The sequence below is a fragment of the Panthera uncia genome, assembly GCF_023721935.1.
Source record: "Panthera uncia isolate 11264 chromosome B2 unlocalized genomic scaffold, Puncia_PCG_1.0 HiC_scaffold_24, whole genome shotgun sequence".
Lineage (NCBI taxonomy): Eukaryota > Metazoa > Chordata > Mammalia > Carnivora > Felidae > Panthera > Panthera uncia.
The window spans coordinates 23,483,984-23,502,055 of record NW_026057580.1 but is presented as its reverse complement, the minus strand read 5'-3'; the positions used below and the strand labels follow the sequence as shown (position 1 = coordinate 23,502,055).

At 36.1% G+C, this 18,072-nt stretch overlaps 1 protein-coding gene across 4 annotated transcripts in view; it reads left to right on the top strand.

Moving 5' to 3' along the window:
- COL21A1 (collagen type XXI alpha 1 chain) overlaps nucleotides 1-13,848 on the top strand; it is a 170,118-nt gene extending 156,270 nt beyond the window's left edge. For 3 of the 4 annotated variants that reach the window (XM_049653845.1, XM_049653846.1, XM_049653847.1), the window contains exons 21-29: nucleotides 674-745; nucleotides 2,660-2,695; nucleotides 5,533-5,577; nucleotides 8,452-8,484; nucleotides 9,071-9,217; nucleotides 9,308-9,362; nucleotides 9,859-10,059; nucleotides 11,252-11,329; nucleotides 12,656-13,848. In XM_049653845.1, the coding sequence (XP_049509802.1) occupies nucleotides 674-745; nucleotides 2,660-2,695; nucleotides 5,533-5,577; nucleotides 8,452-8,484; nucleotides 9,071-9,217; nucleotides 9,308-9,362; nucleotides 9,859-10,059; nucleotides 11,252-11,329; nucleotides 12,656-12,843 (855 nt within the window). In that variant the 3' untranslated portion in view covers nucleotides 12,844-13,848. The remainder of the gene's footprint in view (nucleotides 1-673; nucleotides 746-2,659; nucleotides 2,696-5,532; nucleotides 5,578-8,451; nucleotides 8,485-9,070; nucleotides 9,218-9,307; nucleotides 9,363-9,858; nucleotides 10,060-11,251; nucleotides 11,330-12,655) is intronic. The other variant, XM_049653848.1, reaches the window with a different exon arrangement.
- Nucleotides 13,849-18,072: the final 4,224 nt, after the last annotated feature.

Genomic DNA, 18,072 nt, shown 5'->3' with positions numbered 1-18,072 from the left:
AAACCAATTGTAACAATAGGCATTTTATTAAAGATGATAAATCACTACAGTTAAGTACTATTCTGTAATTTAAAATTATGTTTTAAAAACATAATGGCATATAAAGAACATCACAATATTCATATGTCTTGTTGAAAGACATATATTAGGCCTAATGTAGTGAGAAAACCTTAGTAACTAAATTGTGTATTGTGTGTTTGTGAGAAAATATATAACAAAATAAAAACAATGAATAATGAGATTTTCGGCAATTTTAGTAGTTTCCTCACCAGTTTTTTAACAATAAAATAGGTTCTTTAAAGTAGCAGTATGAGAATAAGCAGTCTCAAGGAGGAAGAGAAAGTGTTAGCAAACAAAACGAGATACCTATGTTTATTATCACTGCTTTACTATTTATTGTTGAAGCTATAAAATAAAGATGAAAAATATGTATAAAATTTTAAAATCTATGCTATCAGAATTATTTTAACTTACAATGTTAGGAAAAGGTACAAGAAGTTTTGTTGGGACTCCCATAAACTTTTCATTCTTTACTATTTCTGCAATAATAACTAAAGGTCAACAAACTTTGTAACCATCAGTTATACATTTGGGATTTATGTCGAGATAAAAACAGTGGTGTCTTTCATAAGCAATAGGTATGCAATCTTTATGTAATTTCTATGTTACTTAGGGAGAACAAGGAGCAGTAGGTCCCCCAGGAGAACCGGGATACCTGGGTTTGCCGGGAGTTCAAGGAAAAAAGGTATGCATTGTTTAGGTGATATAATTAACTTTTTTCTTTTTTTTTTTAAAGTTTATTTATTTTTTTATTTATATAGAAAGACAGAGACAGCACGAGTCGGGTAGGGGAAGAGAGAGAGAGGGAGAGAATCCCAAGCAGGCTTCGTGTTGCCAGCATAGAGCCCGATAAGGGGCTTGAACCCATGAAATTTCAAGATCATGACCCGAGAGGAAACAAAGAGTGGGTCGCTTAACCGACTGAGCCATCTAGGTGCCCCAGGATAAAATTAACTTTTAATCAGCTATTAGCATGTAAGTCTTCCTTTTGTGAAAGTAGCACAATTTGGACTGACTGTACTTTTAATGACCTTTATATTTGGTATATGTGAAATATGATCAATCGCATGCCCATAGCTGTGTCTCATCTTTCACATTCCTGCATGGGTATTGTCTCCTAGATGAAGGCCTTGGATGAGGCATGCAGCTCAGAAAATATAAACATTCTATTAAGTAAAGCCTGTAAATTCAGATTGTTTTGCAGTCGGTCCAAGTGAGTCAAGACTATTTTAGGAAAAGTATTCAATGTCTGGCACTCTTACTAAAATGTGAATATTACTCTTATCAAAACTGGGACAAAGGTCTAAAATAGTAACAACTACACCCAGAACACTTGACCATGCAGTTCCTATTTATGAAAGATTATATTGCATAGAATTTCATTTGAAATTAAGGAGTTTAAAATACAAATCATGTATTCTGATATAAAATGTTTTGGTGAGGTAAGAGAGCAACATTTTAGATTCATACTCTCTCTCTCTCCTCAAAAAGGAACCGTGAAGCTGTATCTATATAAATAGTATTTGTTTGGTGGTTTTAAGCAACAACTGACAGCCCGTTTGCCAAAGAAGTTCATGCCACTGCAAATATATACATTTCAGTCTAAAAGTAAATATGTTGACCTTGATTCTGGAAAAGATACAAACTCTTACATCTTCATCTTTATATCCCTTGCTGTTTTGGTTTTGCTACCATTTCATTTTTCTGTTTCTCATGTGTCATGCACTTGGCCCCTAGGTTATTATAACCAGTATGATCATTGACCGTTTTGTTCCAGTGAGCAGTAGGCAACACTTGCTGAGACAGGATGACCCTCAGGGCAGCAATTAAGTGTCAGAACCTTGGTGAATATTACATAAACCTACTAGGACTATATGTTGAGGTTTTGAGAAATTTCTTGTTCAAAACTTGCCCTTTAAAAGAACACCTGTATTTTGTTGGCTGTAACACAAAACTCTTAATGTTTAGAGAGCATGGTGAGGGAGGAAAGAAATTTGGAAACAGTGTCCAAGTTCATCTGAGGGCAAGTGCTTATCTTTCCTAATTTGCAGATTCATTATCTAAGAACAAGGACATTGAACTTAGTTGGTCTGGAAGGTTTACTCTAGCTGAAAAGTCCCAGGAATATTTATATTATGGAATATGGATTTTACCCCAAAAATTCATTTTTGAAGTGTATGTTTTCAAAAATACCATTTCAATATTATATTCTGCTTCATTGTTTCCTATAAATTTGTGGCTACTACTAGCTCAATGGAAGATTTTTCAGTTTGATTTTGTAAAACAATTGCCGAAATGAGTTTTCTCATGTTTGTTTGCTAAACCTCAGATTGTGATCAATATAGACAAATTTTCTTATTTCTGGTAAACTAGAAATTATAATAATTTTTCCTTTGAAATGTAAGAGCACAAGGAAGTATTCACTTAGAACATTTTGACATAATATGATTTTTCTCCTTTTGGAGTCTGCTTCTGCATATAAGGCACTTGTGGAATTTGTAGGAGACCATATATATTTTTTTCCTGCAGAAAAATATGTTTACTTGAAAGGATACAGAATATCCTAGATTATGATAGACATTAAACTGCCTTTTTGCAGGGCGACAAAGGAAGTCAAGGTGAAAAAGGCATTCAGGTATGTTGCTGGGTTTTTTAAAAGTTTTGCTTGGCAATAAAATCAGGGCTTTGTTCTTTTTAGTTGTAGCGTGGTTTTCTGGCTCCTTCCTGCTTCACCATCAGTATCTAATTGTTAAGTCTCAGCTTTCTTCTTTTCTTCTAAACTTTTCGGACAACATCAGATCTCCTTTCAAGATTATTCTCTATTTCACTGTTGTAGAAACTTGGAAATCAAATGATTCAACCAAACATATGTAGATTGTATTACATACTTCTAGTATGTTTATTTGAAATATTACATATGTATATTATATATGTTTCCAGAAATGATTTGAATGGATTATGGCACAAATAAATGTGATAAGATTTTATATTTAACACCAAATATAAAACATGTTCAAACTAATAATTGGAAGCAGAATTATACTAAAAAATCAGGTTGAGGAAATCTAGGGTGATTTAGAAAGGATATTTCATTTGGGTGTGTTACCACAAGGGCAAAGTGTTCTAGGATTTCTGGAGGCATAAAAGGAGATTACAAATTGAAGTAATATTAGAGTGAACATCTGCTGAGGTCTCAGTGTCAACAATTGTTTTTTAGCTGTTGATTCAGTACCTTTTACTAAAGATACTCAAGTATTATTATGATTTCTGTAATTTTGAAATTAGGAGTGAGGTAGATTTTAAGCAAGTGTCTGTAAACTCTAGACCCACATATTCCGGTTTCCCTCTTGGTACTGAGTTTGAATGTGTCATGTGTACACATCCAAAGGTCCAAAACAGAGCTTATCACCTTTCCCCATAAACCAGCTCCTACTCTATTCTTGGTCATGGTAATTGGTAGACCCATGAAATGATCTCAGGGAAAAAGGCTTGAAAGCCATCCTAAAACTCAGTCTCTTCTCTCTTCACAGGTAGTTTCACATCTAAATCTCTCTTGAACTTGGCCCCTTCTCCCTGTCCGCACTGTCCTAATCATTTCTTGTCATGGGTCTCAGATTACCAGTGTCCTCCCCACTTCCTCTCATGCTCCTACCAGTGTGCAATAACTAAGCTACACATCCGCTTAGGAATCCTTCTGTGGTGCCCCACACATTTCAAGCTAAAGTCTGTTCCATGAAGTGCTTCCTGACTTGACTATTTTGGCTCTCTTTTACTTATCCCTAAAGCCTACACTTAAGGTTGAGTAGTTCTCCCCACCCTGTAGGATGCACCTCTCTCAGATGCCCCCTCCTCTGTCCCCATAGTATCCAGCCCAGAGGCTTAATTATGCATTTTCATCATTCTTCATTTAATGACTTAACTTTACCACCACACAGTAAGCAACTTGATGATACCAGTTTTTGGTTCAGTGCCCCTACGAACCAGCAAATAGGTATCATTCAATAAATATTGGGAATTCACTTAAGTAAATAAATGAATAAATCAACAGTGCTAGAGTGATTTAAAATTTAGGTAATTAGATAAGTCACTGTTTTATTATCTGGGTATATGTTTTCCCTGCTAATTATCTCGTCCCACATGGGGATGAGGTAGTACTTTAGGGGTTAGTACCATGCATTATATATGATGGATATCCACAAGTATGTTTTAAATGGACAAATGTGTTTATACCTTTGTTAATTTTCCTCTCTTCTTATTTGGCCTGATTTAAAGATCTTCATTCAAAATATTTTTGCAGTATTTTTTAAATTGAAGTATAATTGACATATAACAGTATATAGTTGACCCTTGAACAATGCAGGTTTGAGCTCCTCAGTTGCACTTACATGCAGATTTTTTTCAATAAATACAGTATTATAAATGTATTTCTCTTCCTTATGATTTTAACATTCCCTTTTCTCTAACTTGTAAGAATATAGAATATAATACATATACAAAATATATGTTAATTTATATGATTAGTAAGGTTTCTGGTCGATAGTGGGCTATTAGTAGTTAAATTTGGGGGGAGTCAAAAGTTATCCACAGATTTTTGACTTTGAGGGAGGTGGTGCCTGTCACCCTACCATCATTCAAGGGTCAGCTGTATTGCAGGTGTACAACATATTAATTCAAATTTGTATACACTGTGAAATGATCACCATCATGTGTCACCATACAAAGTGACAACATTTTTTCTTCTTTTGATGAGAATTTTTAAGAATTACTCTTAGCAACTTTCACATACACATTATGGTATTATCAACTACAGTAACCATCCTGTATATGCATCCCCATGACTTCTTTGTTTTATAGCAGGAAGTTTGTATTTTTTGACCCCTTTCACCTATCTCACCCTCCCCTCCCTCCTGGCAAACATTATTCTATTCTGCGTATCTGTGAGCTCGAGTTTTTTGTTTTGTCTTGTTTGGTTGTTTTGTTTTGTCGCACTCTGCATGTAAGTGAAATCATATGGTATTTATCTTTCTCTGTCCGACTCATTTCACTTAGCTTAATGCCCTCAAGTCCCATCCATGTTGTTACAAAAGGCAAGATTCCTTTTATTTTTTGATGTATGAGTAGTATTCCACATTTGTAATATATTTTTCATCTTTAAAAACTCCTTTAAAGATGTCTTCTTGTCCTTGCATGTACATAATCAACACTAAACATAATTATGTCATTGAAATTAATAACATATCCATAACCATTGGGTTTTTAAATTATCTTTCACGTTGTTAATATTAGGGTTGACTCTCTTTTTTTCTTCCTCCAAGAGACTAACTTCTTTATCTCTTACATCATTTTGCATATTTGCATCACTGCTTTTTGTGACCTTTCTTCTTGACACCAGTGTTATACATAGTTTGTGTCTTACATGAGATTGCATTGTATGTGTGCAAGCTAATCAATGATGTTTATTAAATTTTAAAGGGTCAAAAGGGAGAAAATGGAAGACAAGGGATTCCAGGGTCACAGGTATTTTTGTTTTCTTTGATGGACAATGGAATAATGAACCACATAACTGGATGGTGTTGGGAGAGGATTATTTGCAAATGGAAATGAGTGGGGAGAAGGGTAGATAGATGGTAGTGCTCATTCTAAGCATCTGAGGAAGAAAATGCCAGGTGGTGGTGGTGATAATGGTTTGCTTTAATCATATGTTTTATGTTTTCATTTTCCTGTACTGATTGGTGACTATGAAACTTGCTTCTCCATGCTTTTTTCTCTTCAAGTAAATGGCTAAAGGTAGACAATTCCACTTACTTCCTGCAATAGTTATTGGCCAAAGGCAGCCATACAATGACAGTATCTCCATATTTACTATTCACTCTTTATTTTTTTCTTGAAATGGGAGTAGTTGAAGCCTGTAAGTAGTGGAAGAATATTCTTGTTTCCCTCTTGTGTGTTCAGAGATACAATTTCCTACACTAGAGACTTTTTCAAATGTTATCTTCAGTGAGATTGCCATGTGGCATGTAAATACAGTCACAGCCAAATTGGACCAAAAGTGGCATAAAAGTGATTTGTATGTAACGGTAGCTTGTTTGCTGCTGCACTGCCAGTAGTTAAGCTCAGATCCAACTTGGTCCACACTGAAAGGACCGACTGTACATATGATCCCCTCATGGGATAGACCTCTTTCGAATGTGACATTCAAGACAGATTCAGTAATTACACTGGTTCTGGAGATGGGCGGATAAAACTGTGAGTGATGTCTTCAAGGACAGGGGTCTCTATGTCCCTCGCCTGGAGATATCGGAGACCATTGGAGAGAGGTGTAAAAGCATGTGGTCACAGGGTTGTCTGTAAGATAGGATGGAAGGTGAGTGCTAGATATTCAAAAGAGTTGAGAATTTAGAAGCCAACAGCAAGAGCAAAAGAGGAGAAAGACGAAGTTTGTCTGTCTACGTCTATGCTCAGTAAAGTGTGTCTTTTAATTTTTTTGCTCCTCCACTTAGATCCACTTGATGACATGACCAGCATTGACCCCATTCTCCTCCCTGGCAGCACAGACTGACTGCCTAGGTTTCTCTAAGTCAATCACACAGTATCTATAAACCGCTCTTCTCATAGGACAACCTTAACTTCCTCGTCCATTCAACCTCCACAACCCAGACCCTTCACCAAAAATTCTTACAGGAACTTTCTGAGAAGAAGGCTATTTCCTGTGGAATCTGAGCTCACAACTTAGCTAGCTCACTGGCTTACAGATAACACTCTCTTCACACTTCCCTAAACATGTTTGGTTTTTTTCCCCTCACTTCTCAAGGGAAATAGTGGTCGGCCACCCTAGGGCAGGGTTTGGGCTTCCTAGAAAACTTCTGCCCAAGATTTGTTGGATGCTGGTGTTCTCACCACCGGTAACTGAGCCCTAATTGAGTACCTGGGGGTCAAAGCAACTGTTGCTTCTCAGCAGCTGAATAGTTGTCCCAAGTTGTTGAAGTAAACATTATTAGTTACCTGTCATCCTACAAAGGGCTGCAAGTGTGCGATTTCTTGGCCTTCATGTTGGGTTCCTCTCATGAAACCATCCCAGTGGATTCTCAGATCACCGGTGTTTTCAGTTGCAGCTCTAACTCATTTCTAGTCCTGAGAACTTCCTATTCTGTGTTTCCTCTTACACAAGCTCCAGTTGTAGGGTTCTGTCTGGGAGGGAACACCTCAGCATTTCTGCAGAAACTTCAATATTTAAAGAACAATCTTGAAGTGTTTTACTCACTAATATATTTTTACATGGAAACTTAGTGTTTTTATGCTCTTGTTTTAATTTGAGAGTATGCCTGTTTCTGTGCCATACTCTGATTTTACCCCATTTGTCTTCCCTTTTGTCCAATCTGGGTATCCATGTTTAAGGGACCTAGAAATAAAGCAAAATAAACATGCAAATTCAAGTTTCATTGTGTGAAATGTCATACGCTAAATTTTATAGTGAATTGCAGAACTCTGACTTTTAATTTGAAACTTGAATAATGAAGTCCTACCTGTGTGTGTGCAAGCTCTACCCTTTCCCAGAACTGATATCAGGTGATTTTGAAGCCCAAGTGTACAATGAATTTCAGAAATGGGAAATTTTCATGCCTTTCCTGAAAGCTCTTATCATCTATAATTTGCCATTGTAATGAATATGTGAGAGATGAGTGGGAAATCATTTAATAGAACCATCCAGATGTATTCAGTGATTCTAACGGTGAATGAGTTTCATGCGTGAGCTCCCCAGTGTGTATAATATCACTTGGGAAGAATACCATATCATACATCACACTGCTTTTCTAATCTCTGAATTGCCAGCAGTGAGTGGTTTAGGCATAGGACAAATGGGTATTGTCTTCCCTGTTAATCGCCTTTAATGGCATCTTTGCTTTATTCCATCTTTTATAAATAGTACTCAATTGAAATTTAATTTTAAGAACATAAACTTGGGAAAATGGAATACTTATCTTAATCACCAAATAAAAGAATAAACATACCTTCTATTACCTGATTGAGTTTAATTTACATTAAAATAACAACATATTTAAAATCCAGAATAGAACTGAAATAGAATTCACATAGAATCCCATTCTAACCTACATATTTGACCTGCAGCATATAAAAATATTCATATCTAAGAATGAAACAGTGACATAAATTAACAATTTTATATTATCCAGTTAGCATATCACCTAGTCATTAGCCTCCTTTAAAAAGGCAGAGAGAGTATCATGTGTAATTCTTTCAGTAATTCTATCAGTACTTTTCAGATTGAAAAGTAAAGTTTGATTAAATGTGTGGTAACAGGTGCACACCATGCTAATAGTACTGTACCTTGCAGATTTATTATGTTTTTTTTTCTCCTACTAATTTTCAAAGGGAATTCAAGGTCATCATGGTGCAAAAGGCGAGGTATGTTTCTTCATGTATTATGCTCTCTTTTCAGTCCATACTGCTTCAGTTTTCAGTGCTGAATAAATCTAGCTTTGGCAGAAAATGTCTTTCACATTCTTCAGTAGTTCTTTAATAGTGATTTTCAGAATATGTAGATTGGTTGAATTAGGTGTGAAATGTTGCATATTTGTGAATATTATTGGTTCTTCATCTGTATTAGGAGCTAAGTTTTTTTGTGCAAAAATTTAACAAAGAATATTGTGTTTCTGTATTTGTCTCTCCAGAATGTAATCTCTTTGAGAACAAGACTGTGGCACGTTTGTTGTTTCTCTAGTGCTATATGTATCGCCTACACAATGTGTTGAATAAATTGAAGAGATTTGTGGGGTTGGATGGATGGGTGGATGGATGGATAAATGGCAGTTTAATATGATATGAAAATTCCCCTCTGATCAATAACAGCATTTCACAGCTGTTCTCTACATAATGTACTTTATATATATGTATGTATATGTTCATATTCATATCCTTAAGGACTTTTATGATGCAGTTATACCTTCTGAAATATTGAAACAGAACTTCTGAAGATTTCTTCTGATTTTAGAGAGGTGAAAAGGGAGAGCCTGGCATCAGAGGTGCCACTGGACCAAAAGGAGAGTCTGGGGTGGACGGCCTGATGGGGCCTATGGGTCCCCAGGGGCAGCCTGGCGAAACAGGTCCTCAAGGACCTCCAGGATTGGATGGAAAGCCTGTATGTATTCTGCTTCTTTCCAATTTCTCATGTTTTCATTGCTTTTTACTTGGTATGTACATGTTATAACCCACTAATAATTTGATGCAGGGAAGAGAATTTTCAGAACAGTTTATTCGACAAGTTTGCACCGATGTATTAAGAGGTAAGTCTCAAACAGAGATTTTAATAACTTTTTTAAAATTGGTAAAATAATACTAATTATTGGTAGAAATTATAAAATATATAAGTAAGATTAGAAGAAAATAAAGGAAATTTATAAACTCCTGTTTTTTTCCCTAGATGAGTAATTTTTTAAAAATGAAAATAATATGTACTCTTTTCTAATCTTTTTAATAAAACAATTTATCATTTCACCATGAATTAAATTTTCTGACATAATTCTGATAATGTAATTCATAAATATGGATGTCTGTAGTTTACACAATTTATTTTTTTGGGGTGCTTTCACTCCCCCCCCCCGCCATTTTAAGTGATTGTAATAATAAAATGATTGCATAGAACAGAGTATTTCCACAGTTAAATTCCTAGAAGTGAAGTTATTGTTCAAGAGATGGGCATCTATAAATTGTGAAAAAAATGGTTAGTGATTTTACCAATGCCTATTTAAACTTAAGGGGTGGGGCTTCTTTGTTTTTAAGCTCAGCTACCAGTCTTACTTCAGAGTGGAAGAATTCAAAATTGTGATCATTGCCAGTCTCAACATGGTTCTCCTGGTATTCCTGGGCCACCGGGTCCCATAGGCCCAGAAGGTCCTCGAGGATTTCCTGGTTTGCCAGGAAGAGATGGTGTTCCTGGATTAGTGGGTGCTCCTGGACGTCCAGGTGCCAGAGGATTAAAAGGTGCTGAACTTGTGTACATCTTTTGTATTCACTTTCTAAATTGATTTAATAGGCAAGGGTTCATCTTTGGTTTTATGATGCCAAAAAGCTTTTTGTATCCCTGAGTCTTTCAATAATTTGTCAGGGTGCCTGGGTGGCTCAGTCAGTTGAGTGTCTGACTCTTGATTTTTGTCTCAGGTCATGATCCCAGGGTTGTGGGATTGAGCCCCACATCAGTCTCAAGAGCATGGGTCTTGCTTAAGATTCTCTCCTCTCTCTCTCTCTTTTTCTCTCTGTCTCTTTTTCTCTCTGTCTCTTTTTCTCTCCTTTCCCCTCCCTCTGCCCCTCTCCCCTGCTTGTTCTCTATCTCTAAAAAATAAAAAAATAAAATAATTTTTCAACTAGTTAAAAAGCAATTCTGTTTTCTTAAAGCAGTATTCTAAAGTAGAGAAAAATTAAAGTTTGAAGCTTGTGAAGTTACAAATTAGAAAATATTGATAGTGCACTTAGAGATTTTGCCTGAGTCTTTGATAAGAAGGTCTTTAAATAGAAAAGCACACTTTCCTTTATTTTGACTCCAGTAACTTCTGTTACTTAAGAATTTTTCTATTATAGGAAAAATTATGTTTTGCCACCAAACTTCTTAATAGCCCACAACTTACTTATCATTGTCTTTGAATGTTTATGTGAAATGTCAGTTGATAATTCTTTCCTTTTTATTTAGTATTATGTGAACAATTGAGATGTTCAGTCAAAGTAATAAACAACTATGAATAACACAAGGGTTAATAATCCCAAACCATTTTCCTTTTCAATATTTCGTATTAGATCCTTCTAGATCACTGATAATCTTAGAAATTTTTGCTTCAAAAATTCTGTTTCCCATTAGTAATAATAAATAAGTGGCAAGCTTTTTTAAAAAAGATTTTTCTTTTTTTGTTAAAAAAAATTAAGTTTGTATTTATTTTGAGAGAGAGAGAATCCCAAGAAGTCTCCACGCATCAGTGCAGAGCCAGATGTGGGGCTTGAACCCATAAACCTTGAGATCTTAACCTGTGCTGAAATCAGGAGTCGGACGCTCAACTGAGCTACTCAGGCGCCCCAAAATTTATTTTTCTTCCAATGTGTATATTAACAGCTTTGAAAGAAGCAATCTAGCAGGATGTGATTTTATAGGAAAAGTAAGCTTATTCCCATCTTTGACACTCTGCAGGCCTACCAGGAAGAAACGGGGCAAAGGGGAACCAAGGGTTTGGGTACCCTGGAGAACAAGGTCCTCCTGGTCCCCCAGGTAAGAACTGGTACATGCTCCTAAGTGTTGCTGCACATTTGGCTTTAAGAAAATCTGCATAAATCTATGTCAAAAAATTTGAAATCAAGACATTTGTTTCCTTTTTTCAATGATTCACATTGAACATATTGAGCTCTAACTACTAGAATTTTCTTCCTCCAGCTTATTGATCAGTCATTCCGGATTTTCTCTTGTTTATCATTTGGATGCCTTAGAAGACTGGTCCTTAGAATAGTTCTGGAGTGGTTTTAGTCACCCAAGCTTATCTAGTGTATATCAGTGTTCGCTCTTTATGATTCTCAGGGAAGCAGAACACCTGCAGTGGTGGACTCGTAGGGCAGCCTTGGCTAGCTGTGTTATTTTAACTTCGTCAGGCCTCCATTTCCTCATTGGTGAAATGGTGATGAGATGTTGCCTGCATCATGACATTATTGTAAAATGATATGAATTAATACATGTGCTTTTGGAACAGTGTGTAACAATCATGTTTTCAGTAAATGGGTGCTATTACTGTTATTTTAGATGTTAGAACATCGTGAGGCTTTTGCGGGGATGAAAGCATTCAAAAGTCTTCATGTAAAATGCTTGGAACAGTATCTACAGTTGTAGTTAAATGCTGACTAAATGTCTCTTAGTGGTAGCAGCAGGAATTATTAGTAGTAGAGAGTGCCTCAACCTATGCTGATCCATTTCACACCCTGAATGTTTTTTGTTACTTTGAGTCATCACCTTTCACATAATATCCTGTTAACTCTCCTTCCTTTGAGCATGCTAATTGAGCTAATTAGGCTGTGGTTCTCAAATTAGTGCTGTAACACCTTTGTGTGTATAATGATCACAATTACGCCATGGTAATAGCACTGTATTTAAATATGGAAACCTAAAAACGTGTGTAATGAAAGATCATTTTACTGCAAAAATGGCACAAAAGTGACTTCAGTAGAGTTGTAGAGTTTTACCTTACTCATCTCTCACTTGCTAATTTATAATAATTGGCAGAAGATATGCTGGAAGGAAGAAATAAGTTTGGACAACCCACCAATTAAAATATTAGAATGTTAGCTCAGTGTCTTAATCAGCAGGGTGATTGCTATATTGATATAGCTTAGCCTGGTTTTATAAAAATTACTGATCATTTCTCCATAGTCTTCTAAATGGAAGGTATATAGAATTAGCAAGAGAGTACTTCTCTTTTCACATTAGTGCAAATATGTAAAACTTTTAGGATTTGTTTTTTTTTCCCATTTCCATTTCTTACAGAATCACCTATATCATCATCAAAAACCAAAACTCCTCTGTTCATATATTGATCATGTCCCTTCTTAGGTCCAGAGGGTCCTCCTGGAATAAGCAAAGAAGGTCCTCCAGGAGACCCAGGTCTCCCAGGCAAAGATGGAGATCATGGAAAACCTGGAATCCAAGGACAACCAGGCCCCCCTGGAATCTGCGATCCATCGCTATGTTTTAGTGTAATTGTTGGAAGAGATCCATTTAGAAAAGGACCAAACTATTAGTGTCTGATGCCTCATTCAGCAACCTAGGCGTGGTGCTTTTCTTTTATGGTCTTTTGCATCTCAGGAAGATAATAACATAATCCCTTGAAAAGAAACTAAAGTACCTCGGTGTTTTTATTATTACTTTTTCTTAAGGAAAAATATATGAAAGGTCACATATACTGATTTTAAAGGCTCCTCAGTAATTCAGAGCCTTTGGATTGGTAGCATTAACTAAGTCTCAAGGGTGTCTTATAAGTCCATTTATTTTAATCAAAGTTGAATTATATATATAAAAAAACCAACACCATTGCCTGTTAGCCAGTCAATTTCAGTCACTGTGAAATATTTCACATTCAGCCTCCATGCAGCAGAGTATTTGAGTTCAGTTTCATGTCTGTGTGAATTTCATGTTTCATATCTCATAGCACATGCTTGTACATTAGCCAAAACATGTGTCTGGTCATTGGAAATAACATCGGGGCTGATATTCAGCTAGGACAGACTGTATTGCCATGCCAGTCATTTACTCCAGCATCTGTGCTTGGTGGGTAGGGACAACGGGCTGCTGGTTGTTCAGTGTTTTGAATGTCACCTCTGTATGAGAGTAACGTGTTTCTTAAGTACATTTGCAAATTCTCAAATTTGATTAATGAGTATGCTAAGAAAGACTATTGGTTCCAATGGGAATGGTCCAAATTATATAACATTAAAAACATTTTGGAAAAAAGTTTCTTTGTACCTGGTGTTGTCAAAGGAAATGATGGTTCAGAAATAAAAGACTTTATTCTTCATACTTGCTTAGCAATTGGAATGTTTGTTGGATGCCTTCATTTTCCATTTCATTTATTACATGTGTATGGTCCTATATGTTAACTTTCATTGTAGCAAAGCTAATGGGAATAAATGCTCTAGTTGAGAGGAAAGTTAACTCCACAGATTCTAGTATGTCTTGATATTTTTAGCAGACTTTAAAATATTACAAACAGTCTTTGTGTACTGTACTTACTGCCTTTGTAAGGAACATATTTGAGATATTTTATCCTAATCATGCTCTAAATTTTGTTACATGCTTGTTATTCAAAGTTCAATAAAGTGTTGTACAGGCCTGATTGCAGTGTTTTATTTTTTTAAAATACATAATTTTACCTGATTGTTGAGTGTAGTATCTGTATCACATGGTCATTGTTTTCAATGGTTATACTTTATTGAATTATTTACCCTATTCTTGAAAAGCTCGATCATCTGAAATAAGAACTTAGAAATTCATTTGGTATACTACGCACACAAATGGGTGCAGCACCTGCTTCCTGGAGTGACTGTTGATCAGCGTTTAGTTTAACTGACATGTCATCCTGCCACTTTGTTGAGGACGGTGGGGGAGACTCAAGTCATAACATTCAGTAGCAGAGTTAGCGCACAAGAATTTTTTGTCATTTTTGTTTTTTTTTTTTAAATTGAACTATAGTTGACCCACTGCTACATTAGTTTCAGATGTGCGACGTAGTGATTCCACAAGTGTATACGTTATGCTGTGCTCAGCACAAGTGTAGCTCCCATCTGTCACCATACGACGCTATTACAGTGCCATTGACTGTATTCCTTGTGCTGTGCCATTGATCCCTGTGACTTAGTCATTCCATAACTGGAAGCCTGTATCTCCCATTCCCCTTCACCTATTTTTCCTGTCTTCCCATTCATCTCCCCTCTGGCAACTATCAGTTTGTTCTTTATATTTATGGGGGTGTTTCTGCTTTCTGTTTGTTCATTTTGTTTTTTAGATTCCTCATATAAGTGAAATTATATGGTATTATTTGTCTTTCTCAGACTTATTTTACTCAGTATAATATCATCTAGGTCTGTCCATATTGTTGCAAATGGCAAGATTTCATTGTTTTTTATGGCTGGGTAATATTCCATTGTATATATGTGTACCACATTTTCTTTATCCATTCATCTATCTGTGGACATTTGGGCTGCTTCCATAATTTGGCTACTATAAATAATGCTGCAGTAAGCATAGGGGTGTGTACATCTTTTTGAATTAGTGTTGTTTTATTCTTTGGGTGAATACCCAATAGTGGAATTGCTGGGTCATATGGTATTTCTATTTTTAATTTTTTGAGGAATCTCCATACTAGTTTGTACAATGGTTGCACCAATATACGTTCCTACCACCAGTAGGGTACCTTTTTTCTCCACGTTTTGCCAACACCTTTTATTTCTTGACTTTTTTATTCTAGCCATAGCATGAGTCTTGTTTGGATATTCAATCTCCAGCAAAGCCCTAGGTATCTGTTTAGGCTTAACTCCTAGGTGATTATGGCATTTTCTAAGACATGCTAAAGGAGCAGAATAGGTAGTTAGTGTTACCTATTAATTCATTTAGCCACCACTCACCATGTGGCCAAGGATATAGTGGCAGAATAGTTGCATTGTCTAGCCTGCAGTTACTTGTGTGTAATGAGATGTAGGTAAGTAAACAGGTGATTCCAATACATTCATCCTAAGAAAGGAGAAGTGCTATAGAAAAGTATAGGATGATGCTATGTCCCTCCCAAGTTCATATGTGGAAGCTCCAACCCCCATGTGGCAGTATTTGGAGACAGGGCTTATAGGTGGTAATGAATCCTATGGGACTGGTGGCCTTATGAGAAAAGAAAGAGGACAATCTCTCTCTTTCTGTCTACAGGCATGCAGGAAAGGTCCTGTGAACACGTACTGATAAGGCAACTGTCAACAAGCCAGGAAGGTAGCCCATCTTGATCTTGAATTTCCAGCCTGTAGTTGTGAGAAAATTAATTTCTATTGTTTAAGCCAGCCAGTCTTAATAATGCCATATAAAATATTATTTTGTTATTTTCTGCACAAGCTCATAAAACAGATGTGAAAGTAGTGAAAACTTCCCTGCAGCAAAGATTATAAACACATTTGAAAGGCGAGGAGGCATTAACCTAACCAAGTCATGTCAAGATAATGGAAATGAGCAAAAGCTGGGGAGTTAGAAAAGCAGGGAGAATTCTGAGAACATCACCTGTGGAATATAAACCATATTTACTTTTAGTATCCCTACTTTTCAAATTGATATCTCAAGATGAAATATTTCTGTGATTTATCATGGTACACGTTATGTCCTAACATATTTCTGCCTTTGACAAATTTGAAATTAACCATGGTGTACTGGCTTTCACAAATGAATAGGTGAGTGATTTTTTCCTGCAAGGACATTTTGCATTGTAATGTCCATCATCACCATTTTACATGTATACCCTTTAACATACTCACAAGAGCATGACTTCTGTAATGAATTTGCCTGAGTTCAAATTGCCACTTGCTTTCTCTGGTATGAGTCTTCAGAAAATTTATTTCTTTTTGCCTAGATTTCTGTATATGTTGAATAGGAAATATTAATAGTACTTACCTAAAAGCAAGAGTTAGTATTAGGTGAAACAAAAAAATTATTTCATGGGATAAAGTTAGATAACTTACCAGAAACATACAGTGTGACATTAGCAAATCTTGAGATGAAATTTTAACTATTCAAAACATTTTATGTCTGTGTAACTAATACTGATAAAACTGATTAATCCGATTTGTTTCAATTCAGAATGAAACTCTCAGTCTTTAGGATAAAAATAATTCTGGGGTGCCTGGGTGGCTAAGTTGGTTAAGCGTCCAACTTCAGCTCAGGGCATGATCTCGCAGTTCATAGGTCTGAACCCCACATCAGAATCTGTGCTGACAGCTCGGAGCCTCAAGTCTGCTTCAGATTCTGTGTCTCCTTCTCTCTCTGCCTCTCCCCTGCTCATGCGCTTATTCTCTCTCTCTCTCTCTCTCTCAAAAATAAATAAACATTAAGCAATTTTTTAAAAGGATAAAAATAATTCTCAGTAAAAGCTCAGCCAGATTTTTGATCATCTTGGTCTAAAATGTAAAGTGGGAACAATTTAGGGGAAAAAAACCCATCAAACCCTTGGGGTTTATTGTTTGTGGTATTTTATCTGTATTTTGTTAACTTTTTTTTTTTATGAACTGTATTTTATGTTTGGTTCTTAGAACTTCACCAAGTAATTAATTTCCATTGTGAAAAGATTTTTATTGGAGATGGAACCGAAAATCATTCTTTGATGCCCAGTAGAGGGCAGCAGAATACACATATCCACTCATATCTGGAACCAAGCTGTGATGATCTTTTTCTCATTGTATTTATTAATTATATCAACTATCACTGTATATTTACTTAATGTGTACATTTTCTCAGTTTTTCAAGCATGGTTAGATTTGTATCCTCAAAACTTTATTATCCCAAAGGTAAAAAAAAAACTCACAGGTTTTGTAAATTGCACACCTAAGCCACAGTTAATGAGGTTTGTTTATATTTTGATGTCTTGCCTGACTGCTTTATCTTTGTAGGATTCAGTTCATCTGGTTAAAGTGCTATGGCTAGGAGCTTTGATTGTATCTTCAAACTGATAACTGTGTTGTCAAAGGAGAGATTTGAAACTTACTCCTGCTCTTCCTCAGTTACGAATCTGGCCAGTTGACTGGTATTTTAGCTTTGTTATGCCTGTGGCAGGCAGAAAGGTGCCCTTATCATTATCTAGAGTTTATAAGTGAGTAAACCAGACATCCTATCATCCTGGTACAATAGATTGTATAAAATGCCAGCACAAGAGATTATTAGCAGCTCTGTGACCAAAGCCTTGAGAGCTTAATCTCTGAGGAGTGTGGGGCGTGATGGGGGACACAGAGGGAAACTCAGATTAAAAGTCTCTGCAATTTTAAGGGAAAAGACCAGAATTAAGCCCATAAGTTAGTTAAATTGAGCTGTAAAGTTTTCTCTGGAACGTCTTAACAAAACTTTAGTTTAAAAGGTACGTAGAAAAATTTTATCTTGCTCCAAATAACACATTTGAAATAAGGAACATTGCTGTCTCTACTCACTAAATTATTTCTGGGTTCTGCATTTTCAAAAGTAGGTTTTCACAGAGGAACTTTGAATAGATATATTTTTAACATCTATTTATTTTGAGGGAGAGAGAGATAGAGTATGAGCAGCAGAGGGGCAGAGAGAGAGCAAGACACAGTATCCAAAGTAGGCTCCAGGCTCCGAGCTGTCAACATAGAGCCTGATGCCGGGCTCAAACTCATGAACCGTGAGATCATGACCTGAGCCCAAGTCAGACACTTAATTTACTGAGCCACCCAGGCCCCCATGATAGATAGATTTTAGAAGTCCCATATTGATAT